Source organism: Scleropages formosus, chromosome 6 (assembly GCF_900964775.1).
Source record: "Scleropages formosus chromosome 6, fSclFor1.1, whole genome shotgun sequence".
Lineage (NCBI taxonomy): Eukaryota > Metazoa > Chordata > Actinopteri > Osteoglossiformes > Osteoglossidae > Scleropages > Scleropages formosus.
Genome location: NC_041811.1, coordinates 15,545,747 through 15,559,272, shown reverse-complemented (window position 1 = coordinate 15,559,272; position 13,526 = coordinate 15,545,747). Strand labels below are relative to the sequence as shown.

At 40.0% G+C, this 13,526-nt stretch overlaps 1 protein-coding gene across 2 annotated transcripts in view; it reads right to left on the bottom strand.

Annotated features, from left to right (window-relative positions):
- erbin (erbb2 interacting protein) overlaps positions 1 to 13,526 on the bottom strand; it is a 74,182-nt gene that overhangs the window by 35,599 nt on the left and 25,057 nt on the right. For both annotated transcript variants that reach the window (XM_018744817.2, XM_018744816.2), the window contains exons 2-3: positions 4,204 to 4,401; positions 1,389 to 1,506 (exon numbers count right to left, since the gene is read on the bottom strand). In XM_018744817.2, coding sequence (XP_018600333.2) covers positions 1,389 to 1,506; positions 4,204 to 4,392 — 307 coding nt within the window. In that variant the 5' untranslated portion in view covers positions 4,393 to 4,401. The remainder of the gene's footprint in view (positions 1 to 1,388; positions 1,507 to 4,203; positions 4,402 to 13,526) is intronic.

Here is a 13,526-nt window from a genome sequence, read left to right as displayed (position 1 = left end):
GCGTCATAAATCTCACGTTTACCGCGTCTCTTGACTGAATCGAGGCTATACCATCTAGGTTTGTATAAGTACACTCTATGATGTTTGCACAACGATGAAATCTCCTAATGACGCATTTCTCAGAACATATCCCTGTCCTTAACCGACGTATGTCTGTACTACCTTGAAATGTACAATATACAATTGAGAATTCATCATTGAGTATTCTCTACTCATGAGGTATTTTGATTAAGTATAAACTGATGTGCTAAATGGTCTCCTGTCCTGGCAAAAATGCCACCAGAAAAGATGTGTGCTTTTTAGACCAAATTCTCATGGGATTCTGGGTGGCTCAACTTGGGAGTCCACACAGTAATTTTGTCATCCTAATAGCACAAGTTTCATGATATACAACAAATATCTGAGTTTGTGGCCTTCAATTAATATAAAAAAGGTACAGATAAAGAGAGAGACCACTCCCCATAAAAGTCCAATATTGGTAACTCTTGCACCAATAAAACAAGAGAAAGTAGTAAATGATGTATTCATTTTTTTTTAATGCGAACAGACTAAAGGGACCAAATTTGACAGACTCCACACTCTAGTCCCCTATGAATTCTACAGCTATGACCATTAGTGTCTTGATAAGTCTAAGCAGCAAGAATGTGAGAGAAAGGGGTATATGTGAATGAAGAGTGGACACTGGATATTGTTCCTTATTCCAGCAAGGAGGAAAAATGTTTTTGAATACATACAGTATATACACAAAAATAACCATGACTATACTATTTCCTGTTACAAAGCAAATAATCAAATTCCTGCCATCTGAACATTTTTTGTGATATAGGGATATACTAGTCTATGTAAACATGACCTAAGTAAACATGGGTGTATTGAACATGTAGCGTATTTTACTTTGGCTTCATTTTGTGGCATTAATTTCTTCCCATTTTAACTGCAATCTTCCACTAAAAGTGATCAGAGACATTTCATGTCTTTACCACCACCTAGTTTAACTACTTCAAAAGACAAGTCCAGGTCACAATTAGACAAAAGCAATTCCTTTCTTTCATGTAAAATATTGGATTGCAGATAGCCATGGAACAAAAACAAAACAAACAAAATAGCAATATACAGGGCAAAATACAGTCTATAAAACAGAAAATTACTCATCAGTCTCTCAGTAAAAAGGTATTTTTGTAACCTCTATGATAATATAAAAATCAGATCTGCACTGAGCGAAAGTTCAGTCCATTTTCTCATACATTCAGAGAACGAAACTGTAAAACCACCATTAGTGGAACTTTCACCATCAAAACAACCTTGTTAAATCAGCTTGCCACACTAAGCAAATGACCCACAATTTATTAAACACATTGCAGAACTGAATAAAGTCTTATCCCGCTTACTGTTCTTGCTGATGTCTAGCTCCCTGAGATTGATGAGGTTGGCGATGGCCGCAGGCAGCACTGTCAGGTCATTGTCCGGCATGCTGAGTCGATGGAGTAGCTGGCAGTTGAACAGTTGCTGTGTGGAGACGAGGGGGAAAACGGGAATTACTTTTTAGTGAAGCCCATCAGGAGCCGCAACATTTCATTCATGACCATCCCTGCTGTGTAACCTGCCCCATGGTGACAGCTTTTCCCTGATGGGTCAGCTTTATATTTTGCAAACTACAGTAGATGCAATACAGTTTAAGTGCAAACAAAGTATAATCATGATGCTACAGTTGTGCCAAAAGAGACTTCATTAACAGCGTATTTGAAGAAATTTATGAGAATCAAGCAAAAGCATACTACATATTCGCCACACTTTGGTGCACCTTTTGTAGCTATGAACTGAGTTGTTTTTTTTTTTTTTAAGACAAAACTGCTATGACTGAACTTTAAATTTCTGTTTTGTTAAAGCAAAATCTGAATTTTAAAAACCCATTTATACATAAAATAAGTCTTTCACTACTCTTTCATAAACACTGACAACACTGTCTAAAAGCTGTGGTGGCCATAATGCGTTGGCAAAAACCAGATAGAAATAGACTGACATAATATAAAGGGTCTACAAGGGCAGAAAGAAATAAAATATTTATCTATACAGACAAGGAGGAAACATTTTGCCATGTCCCCCACAGTTATTTACATTACATTTACATTTTTATTTTTTTACAGATGCTTTTCTCCAAAGCAACATACATCTCAGAGAAATACAATTTGTGCATTACATTAGGAGAAAGAGAAACATAGTTGCAGACATGTGATTCTTAAGAAAAGTTAGATTGTTTCTTTCTACTTTATGCACCGATGTTCATCGCACAAGTAGCTACATGAAACTCAGAATAAACGAATCCTGATCAGCTTCCTATAATTTCTATCTTTTTTTTATTTTTTATTTTTAAAGGTACACAAACATTTACGTACAATACAAGAGCAGTGGCTGTGTAAAGGGTTATCTGGGCACGATCATAAAGTTAGGGTGCATGAACATTTGCACCATACATGAGCTTGAGATATCATGGGCGAAGTGAGTCCGGAAAAGGTGAGCTTTCAGACCCTTCATAAAAGTGGACAGAGTTTCATCAGTTCTGAGTGACGGGGGGAGGTCGTACCACCTCAACGGAGCCAGAACCGAGAACTTCCGTGTTTTACCTTTCGTGCGCGGGACCACCAAGCGGGTAGGAGTAGATGAGCAAAGCAGTCTGATTGGAGTGCAGCAGCTGATCAAGTCTTGTAAATAGCTAGGAGCAGTTCTATTGATGCATTTGTAGGAAATAACCAGGGTCTTAAATCTGATCCGGGCAACTATGTGAATGTATGGCAGCTTTGGCAAGTCAAACACAACTCGTGCAGCAGCATTCTGTATCAGCTGCAGAGGTTTGATGGCAGCAGCAGGAAGGCCGCACAGAGAGTTGCAGTAGTCTGGACGGGATGTAACCATGGCCTGGACAAATAGTTGGGCAGAGTCAGCTGTGACGTAGGGACGGATCCTACAAATATTATGCAGGATGTCTCTGCAGGACTGGGTTGGGGCTTCGATGTGCTGAGAGAAAGACAGACTTGGGTCAATCATCACTCCCACACTCTTAGCCAAAGAGGTAGGTATAATGAGTTGTCCAGTTTGATTGATAGATCTTGACAGGAGGACAGGTCAGCTGGGAGGTAAAAAAATCTCTTTTTTTGGAGAGGTTGAGCTGGAGGTGGTGAGCAGACATCCGTGCAGAAATGTCTAATGCTCCAAATGGAAAAGAGATGAATAGCTGAGTATCATCAGCGTAGCAGTGGTATTTGAATCCATGGGAGGCTATGACCGGACCGAGGGAGGAGGTGTAGATCAAGAAGAGGACCCAGTACCAAGCCCTGTGGGACACCGATTCAGACAGGCAGAGGTGAAGAACGGGAGCTCTGCCAGACCGCTCGATAGGATTTGTCAGATAGGTAGTACTCAAACCACCTTAGTGGCATTCCTTCGATCCCAAGCTGACTAAGAGAGGACAGTAAAATCCGGTGGTTGATAGTGTCGAATGCTGCAGAGAGATCGAGGAGGATGAGGACTGAGGAGAGGGAAACAGCTCTAGCTGACTGAAGAGCATCAGACACCACCAGAAGTGCTGTCTCCGTGGAGTGACCAACTTTGAAACTAAGTTATTAAGTTAAGGCAAAGCTATGAAAAATGCAGTATCTATTTAAATTTTACAGTAACGGACAGGAGTCCACCTCCCTGAAGAGAGAAATCAAGTACACAATCTTCAAGTCAGCAATGCTGCACATACTATTTCAGAAAGACCTTGGTAGAACAGCAAATACAAAATTATTATATGTTAATTTTAAAAGCATCAATGTCACATCACAATACCAAGCAATTTTACAGAAGTCAGAAAGCACAACTAAGCCTTGTCTGATAGTAAACAAATTCACATGCTCACATTGACAGAATTCCACTCATGTTACAGTACATCGTCATGTAATCCTTTAAAAGATCAATTTATAAATTATTAATCTGAAGGTTGATATATAGCAGGAACAGTGTAAAATCAGAAAAGGGACACACAAAAAGTATAATGTGGTCATGACGTTTTAGACAACAAGGCACAGTTGTGTTGTTCCGAAAGGCTCAACCTTCAAATATTAGGGCTAAAATGCCACAAACCAAAGCAGAGCCTGAATCCCTAGTGGATATGTAGACCACATCCCCCCCTTGGAGACATCTGAACACAATGTGGGGTAAGCTTACTTTGGGCAGTTCCTCAATCTGGTTGGCATCCAAGAAAAGCTCCTCCAGGGTTTTCTCAAAACTAAAGATGTCCTTGGGCACTTGTTCCAGGCTGCAGTGGGAGTAGTCCAGAGAGGTGACGGTCTCCTCCTCACCCCGCAGACAGCGGCATGGCACCAACCGCACAAATAGGTTCCGCTTGCTTGTCATCTTCAGGCACTGTTGGGAAGAAAGGGGCAAAAGGGAACCCAGGCTTATTACAACTGGCCCATGAGCAAAAACAGGGGAACTTTCTAGGGGTTCCCCTGCTTTCAGTACAAAGACAAGATGTACTCATCCATATTTTACCTCTCTCCTCAAAGAATTATTTAAAATTAAAAAAAAAAAAAAAAAAAAAAATTTCACAGGAAGTTCAGGTAAGTCATCATAGGCTGAATATCTTGTAACAACACAAGTCAGTCAAAAATCTTAAAGCAATATTTCAATAAATGAGTATATGATCACCTTTTAGTGGGGAAATAAAAACCCTTAAAATCTGTTCAAAGAGGTATTAAAATAAAGCTGACTATACAAGACGAGGAAGATACACCAGACTCAATCTTTGTAACGGAATAAATACTGAACACGTTTCAAGGAGATGTCAGTTTTACACATGTACACGGTAACACACAGCAGGTAAACCTAATTTCTTCTGCTTTCATTTCAGTTCTGTTGCAATGTTCCAGTGCAACAAACCCATCATGCACCAGGCATGACATTTTTGAGAACATTGCTTTAACGTACTCTTCAAAATACTTCATCTTCAGAACTGATAAATCCACAAGATAGTGTTACACTTACCAGGAAAACTAAAACTTGCCCTTTAAATTAGCAAACAAATTAGCCATTCAAGCCGTAATTTTGCCATTCTATACAAGGTGTCATTTTATATAGATTTGTGAAAATATGTACTTATATCAAGTGGAGTCAAACAGGAAATACAGCAATACTGATTTTAAACACAAAGTGAAGACAATAATACTTATCTTAAATCGTATGATAAAACAGAATCCATAAAAACTGCTTCAAGATACTGTGATCAGGACCAAATTAGCATCTACCGTTTTCCTTTTTCATGCGTTTTATGTGGGGCCATGTCTATGCCACATTAGAGTTTCGACGATGTGTAAACACAACAGCAGATACAAGTTCAATGACAACACAGCTACAACAGCAACAGAAAACTGAGTTGTGATCAGTGTTTCATGAAACAAACAAGAATGAAAAAGGTCTTAAAACCTGTTTAGCTAATGTACATTCTGTTATGACAAAGTACAAGAAAACATGTCAGAACAACTGTTCACCAAGCAATGATTAATGTAACCAAAAAATACCGAGGAAAGACCAAAAATTCATAATGTGGTACTCTGGAGGGTACTAGACTGCTCAGCAGGTAAAGTTAAATATGCCATTACAGAGCCATGTAGTTACCGCAGTTTTAAAGACTGCACCAACACAATTGCACTAAACAGTAATACTCTAATTAGCTGTGGGGAAGGGGGGGCTGTTGGAGACAAAACTTTCAGTTTAATTAGTTTTTGCTTGCAGTACCCTGAAGCAAGTGCTGGTTTTAAGGAGATCTGTTTCCATCAACATCTCAAACCTTTTATAACAAATGCTTCCTTAAGGCACAACTGTAACCTCTGTGATATTAAAAAAATAAATGAGACATCAGATTCATTACACACCTATTGGTTGTTTTATGAATCTAGGGAATGTTGCTTGATTGAATCCCCGACACAACGTCGGTGAACATGCTTTCCAGATTCCGTCGTCAACAGCCTATTCACAGAAACTTTCATCACCGTCTGATTGAAGTAATCACAAACAACAGGGTGAATTGGAGAACAATGCTATTTCTAGTTCTGTCAGGCTTAATGCAACAACTACAGGTATCACCACATGGGAAGACTGATGGCCTGATGGAAATCAAGGGGTGACCCATACCCCATTATGCAGCCAAGGTGGAATTAGACTCACAAAGGAGGACTCTAGTGATCCGTCAGTAGTTGCTGCTCATTTTTACTGTATGAGCTGCAAATATCAGTGTGTATATATTGCTCATAGTGTGAAGACCCAGGTACAAAAGTTTATTCAATAGAAAGTGGTACAAGTGTATGCAGTTAGTAGCTTTCCCTTCGGTTTTCAATAGGACTTCGGTTCTTGACAGAATTCTGAACGACCACATACATCTTATCAGTATTATTTTAGGCATGCTAATATTTTTATACCAAGAAACGTATGGATTCATTTTATACGGCTGGATTTTTTTCTTTTTTCGCCGGAGACGTTTGTGCAAAGAACCATAATTTAGTGGTCAGACAGAATTGGCAACTTTATGTTGTCCTTATCCACCCAGGCACCTACTGCCCTGTTGTGGCCAGTAGTGACCACAAAGCTCCCCAAAGCATCAGCATGGTTTTTTAGAAAAGGAGCAGAATTTTACAGTGGCAAGAGAGGCAATGAATACGTAGAAATTAGAAGACAAAAATCCATGTTTTTTTTTTTTTTCCTCTCCTTAAATCCCATGACAAACAACTTGCACACAGTGCAGCCTTTGCTGAATATAAAGCACTTTGTTTCAGACAACATTCCTAATTAAAACAAAAAAAATGTTGCCAATTCAGAACAAACACCTACATGCAAAGGAATGCGTTCAAAGACACTACTACATTATTTCACTAAGATACAGATCACTTCTTTCTATCCGAAAAAGTCCTAGGTTAAGCAGAACGCAATTTCAGTTTTTCCCTTCTTCACGATGAGCAAATGAGAGCAAGCTAATGTGAACTTTGAAACAAATATAAATTTTGTTCAAACTTTCCAGGAACACTACATTTTGTGTTTCCTCTGAATCGTTTACATACTTTAAGTACTGGCTGTTAGTAATAGAGGCCTTACAAAGAGAATGATAAGACAACCAGTACAGGTGCAAGAAATGAGCTACAGCTGTGAAACAGCTGCCAGCAGTGTGCGCAAACCTATGCTCTCCAAACAAGGGTGACAGCGAGGAACAAAAACAAAAATCCAGTTGGACCAGCAATTGTCATGACAACAGGGCAGAGGGAAATGAGCGGGAGTGCCTCCCTCCCACCCTTCTAGCCAAAAGCTGGAACCCTAACCTCCACCTCTGTTAAAACAGCTAGAGTATTAGCAGAGCCACATTCACAACAGCGGAATTGGTTCTGCAACCCAAACTCGCCCCAGAGATCCACCAGCCCACGTGTGAGGCCGACACTCATCATGCAGCTTCGTGATGAAACAGGTCACCACTGCGCAATTCAACTTATCGTCTGTGGAGGGGATAATACTAAAGTGTGAAATGTAACACATTCACTTTAAGGTTACATCAAGAAACAAACACTAGAGTATTCCGCCAAAACAACAATGCAAAGAAACAGGCTCTACAGATCATTGAGCGCTATGAAGTGTACAGTGTTCCTGGTCAACAGGAGAATAACTAAGTCCTGCCCATCAAGACTGGGCTCTGAACAGAACATGTTCAGCCCATGCCCATTCTAACAGGCTGCTGACCTCGAGCTTTCTTTCATCAGGCTACATGCCTTGCCATGGTTGAGAAACACACATGATGAAGTGATTTTCTTTAGTTCAAATGTCCAACAAAGAGAAAAAATATACATATGCGAACAACTAATGAGGGGAAATAAGCCTAATTGTTAATATGCCTTCAAGCCATACAAGCAATATCTAAATGAGAAAAATTATAGACAAATTATGCACAACTATGACACAAGACATTGTGTTCATATCAGACATAAGAGGACACAGCGGCATAAAAAGGAACAAAAAGGTCATACGGGCTGATATATGCGAAAGGTAACAGGGCCAAAGTGGAGAACACTTTGTCAAGTACATCCCCCCCACCCTATATGGAACAGAATTCTTCCCGTCTCACAGCTCATCTCTCAGGTCACTGGCTTCTCCATGACAACGGGCAGCTGAGCAACCACCAAGTCTTGCTGCTGATGGAGGAAACGTAAGATCTCGGCATTGTGTAAACGTATCCCCTGCTCACTCCCAGAGTTTGTATTTTCTATGTCATGAATCAATTATTTACCAGACTTTTGGAGTGGGTATAAACTGTAATACTGGTGCAATGCACTTACAGTACAAGTGGGAAATTGGTAGAAACATTTCAAAGTGTGCCTGTGCTGGACTCCTCGTGATGACTATATCCTCCTGGTATCACAGTCTTTGAAAGCCCGTCTGAAGCTGCCGTAAATCAGCTGAAGGGGGTTGTCATTGCTCTGTCAAGGACTGCTATGAGTAAGTAAGTAAGTCCGAGTACTCCAACAGCTTCAAAACTGGAAACGGCTATGGAAATACGCTAAATAAATTGGGTGGCAAACAACTCTAAAGCCTAGTAATGAATTAAATAAAACCAGAAATTAACTGTGAAAAAACTAACTATGGACTTGTGAAAGGAACACCCCTGTAGCGTTAAGCAGCTGGCAGTCCTCCTCACACATCCAGCCAGGTTTCACTAATCATTCATGTTGAAGGCCAAATTAGTGTTTGCCGCACAAAGGACCAGTCTGATCTTGTTCACCCTTCTATACTTTGCCATGTCATAACTTCAGTGGAAAAAACTGTACTGACAGGAAGTAGTCATATGTTTGACATTTTTTTTTTCTAACTGCTGCGTTGAACTCTGACACCCAGCCTGACCAAGCCATCAGCAGCATCTCTACGCTGAGCCTTAGCAGCAGAAAACGTTAAACTGGTCTCTCCAGAGAACTTCTTCACTGTATGTAAATGAAAGTAAACGAAGAGCAAAATGACATACTTTGCACAGAGAAGTAACAGGAACAGCTATATTAAAGTCATAAATGCACTGAATGCAGAGATACTTAACCTAAAATCTGAAAGATGGCAAATATACCAAAATGTTTTTCTTAAAAAAATAGCATAATTACTGAAACATCCATTTATACAGCTGGGTACTTTATTGAAGCAATTTAGAGTAAGTACATTTCTCAAGAGTATTACAGCTGAAGGTGAGATTTGAACCTGCAACCTTTGGGTGCAAAGACAGGCTCCAACCGCTACACTACCAGCTACCCCACATGGTATAAATGTTGCCTGTACTTGTTACAAAACTGAACAAAAGAGTAACAAAAACACTGCACCCTGTAAGCTCATGTTCTCCTATGCTCTATGAGCTCCTCCACCCGCCTCTTCCAGAAAGATTAGGCAAAAGCCAGCTGGTCTTCCAAAGCAGGCTAAATCAGATTGTGAGAAGACATACAAACACAGCATGCTCAGGCAATTTAGTATATACACACACACACACACACACACACAACTGATTTGGCCACATTTATTTTGATCGCCAGACAACGAAAAGGTGAGAAAATACACTGACCAGCCAAAATATTAAAACCGCATGCTTAAAATTGTGTAGGTCCACCTCGTGCCGCCAAAATAGCTCTGATCATGGTCCAGATCTGACGTTCATGTGCTCATTGTAGGTCCTTTCGGTGGCGGGCAGGGGTCAGCATGGGCACTCTGAGCGGTCTGCAGCTACACAGCCCCACACGCAACAAGCTCTGATACACTGTGTGTTCTGACACCTTTCTATCGTGACCGGCATTAAAGTTATCAGCAATTTGTGCTACAGCAGCTCTTCTGTGAGATCGGACGAGTTGGGCTAGCGTTCGCTCCCCACGCGCATCAATGAGCCTTGGGTGCCCATGACCCTGTCGCCGGTTCATTGGTTGTCCTTCCCGGAATCACTTTTGTTAAGTATTAACCAAAGCATAGCGGGAACACTCCACAAGACCCACCGTTTTGGAGATGCTCTAACCCAGTCATCTAGCATCACAAGTTGGCCCTTGTCAAAGTCACTCAGATCCTTACACTTGCCCACTTTTCCTACTTCTAACACATGAAATTCAAGAACTGACTGTTCACTTGCTGCCTAATATATCCCACCCCGTGACAGGTGCCACTATAATGATATACTCAATGTTATTCACTTCACCTGTCAGTAGTTTTCATGTTGTGCCTGATCAGTGTATACTCTTACACTTTTTAAACATCTTTTAGCATTTGAAAAAATGGTCACCAACTTGGGTGTCCACAATGCTGCTATGGCCATCAGGATAAGTTGAAGCATGCAGATGTGCAGTGTATCCTGCCAAATGGATTACTTTTTCTTTACACACTCTCTATACACAGTACAAGCAGTAATGCACTTCCTGGTAAATCTTAGCCCAATGTCCCCAGCAGACTGATGCCCAGGATTTTCCACTGCTATGACTCTTGGTTATGGTTGGCTAAGGATATAAGCCAGACTCAAACCCCTGCTGACTGTAATGCTCCTTTAAAAAGGAAGGTATTGACTATCTTCCAGGGTTGTAAAAATATTATGATTTTCAATTTTTCAGACATTTAAACTTCGAGGAAGTCGAAGACTACAGAAAACTTCAAAAAGGGGCCTCGAAAAGACAGCTCAGACAAAACTAAGCAAAGTTACACAAACAGGTTCAGGTTTTGGTACAAAAAATGGGCTGGAGGTTGTCCATTGTCAGGGATTACACAACTGTTACCAGGCCCAATTAAAAAGTCAGGGTCAACTATGAGGAGAATACTTGGTAAAATAGCCTTCATGAACTCAAATCATGGTTGTGACTTACATGAAAAATGGAAACAAACCTCAGGAGCTGATAAGGATCAAAACACAAAGTTTCCCCCAAAGTTCTTAAGTCAACCTGCACTCTGTTGATACTTTGGATGATATGAATGCAGGCAGAGAGGTTCATACCACATGTAAAGCTTTCACTTCACTTCCATAATTATTGCTTCTCCAAACCGAGCTCCATGCCACGCAGCACCATTGAATCAGTATATCTACTTGCATATTAACTACTAACATTACAACTTCATATGTAGCCATGCTCGCATTACATTCCCTTAGCTGGCATGGAATTTATCATGGATTTACTGGAATTAATATACTACAGTTGATCCCCCAACTTACTTTTGAGTGACAAACTCTTAGCTATTACAAACTTTGAGAAATATTTAGTATTTATTGTTCACCTCCATAAAGAGCGCTAGCATGCCAATTTGAATTTAGGAATTGCCCACTAAAGTTGTGGAAATGCAAAGTGAACATATTGTAGATAATTCAACGGCTTCTACATCTACCAGTTTTAAGCTTGTCAGAGATGTGGCCATGCGTAAATCATTCCCCAACTCCATGTAATACCTCCAGCTCTGCGTGGATGCACAGTTGTTGTCGGCACTTTAAGGTAAATAACATACTGCTCTTCAATTTTTTTAAATTCTTGTAATTATGCGTGTACTGGCTATTAGCATATTTTGTGTGATGCGGACAGTTAAAAAGGGATCCCAAAGGCACGGATGAACACAAACTATGTAGTTTAACTCTGGGCACTGTTCTTTATTGTGCTTTCCTAGTTACAACTTATAGTAATAACTCTGCCAGGAGACTCAAAACAAAAGTGAATTCACCAAAAGAGAGACAAAAAGAAATTACATGAAACCATGACCTTTCAACAGACACAGAGCACTATGTTAACAGGTATACCTATGTCAGAAGAGAATGACAAGATTGACCTGCTACCATACACACCTTCGCATGTCACTAAACTGCCTTCCATAATGTGCTCGGACCAGGTCTGGAAGATGATTCCAAGGGTTCCTTCCTTCCATCCAGTCACAGGAACGCTTGAGTTGTTAGCATACGACTATCATTACAGGTGCCCCTTTTGCCAACTTAAAAAAAAAAAAAAAAATTTAACCACACAGGAAGGCAGCAACCGCTATCATTAGTGATGTTTAGAAGCCCTTTTTCATCAAGGAAGGCTTTAATTAGATATGAGATTACACTTAAACATGCAGCCAAGGAAAAAGCGCCCGAGATCCACTCCAGAATGCAGCAAGCAGTTCACTGGTGCTGGAGTTATTTTCAATGACTCTTTCTTCAGATAGGCTTCAGAATAAATTTTAAAAAACCTATTATTTTTTCCTACGGCAATAAATTGCAAATGTATTTTTACAAATTTGGTAATATCTTTCAGTGCTGTTATTTTTAAGAAACAATATCTAAAAATGGTACAACAATCAATTTCAAATCACATTTCTCTAAGAAGCATGAACTTCATCAAATTCCACCTCAGTAATCTCTCAAAATGAATCCCTCAAGGCCCAATGTTGCCCATTTTCCCTCAAATCAAAACAACAATTGGCTTCTATCAGCTGACTCCAAAGTGTCATATTGGTGTTATTTTTTTCTTTGGCAAGTGATCAGCACCTCAATCGCACCACTGAAATAAATCTGAATGTTAACTGTGTAAGTAGCACAAAATGAATAAACTCAATCATTTTAAACAAATATATTACCAGCTTAAGGACAAGAAATTAAAAACTTAACTGTTAAGTCCAGAGAAGGAGCAGAGGACAGCAGCACACACTTACACTGGCCACAGTGACAGACGTCAGATTAGCAGTGTGGTTTAAAAACGAAATATTTTTAAATGTATTTTTAAGCTGTGACATTTGGAGAAATCTGCTTTGAGAAAATAAATACACTAAATTGCACCGACAAATCATCTCAAATTATGATCAAGCTGCAAATCAGGTTTAGCAGGGATATGTGGGAATCATGTTGCTTAGAGGCACAGCCAGATTCAGCTGTACTCACCGAAAGCAATAAGCAAAAGGCAAAACGAACCCTACTGTGTACAAATGAACAAAAAGAGTCTTTATATACACTTGTATTACTGAAAGCAGCAAAGTAACAAAGCACAGTATCATTTAAGTCAACACGGAGGTTTAAAAGAAAACCACCACAGTCCCTGTAACGGCGTCCCAGGGCCAATTATTTTGTATACGAGTGACATTCTGAAGTTGCATGAGTACAACACTGGCAAGGCTATAACAACACTGTCACAAGCGTCAGATTTTGTATGTTAAAAGGGTTGGGGATGTCTGCAAACCCCAACCCTCAGAAATAAATGAGGATGAATAAGGGAAGCAAAAGGACAGGGCTGAAAACTGATTTAAAAACTTTTCCTTTGTGAGGAAAAAAAATACAAGTTCTTCAACGTTCCGGTGCATTCTTATTTCCTTGTCTGGAAACTGCTTTAGGGGGTTTCTACACACCCACACAAGTTTCAGTTCTCCATAGTGATGCCATGGGATATGTGTGGTAGGTATGAAACAGTGTCATGGTCTCATGAGCATACAGTTTGAACTATCTGGGAATTTCACCTAGAAATTTAAGTAACCAGGGTTCACAAATAACCCAGTTTCTT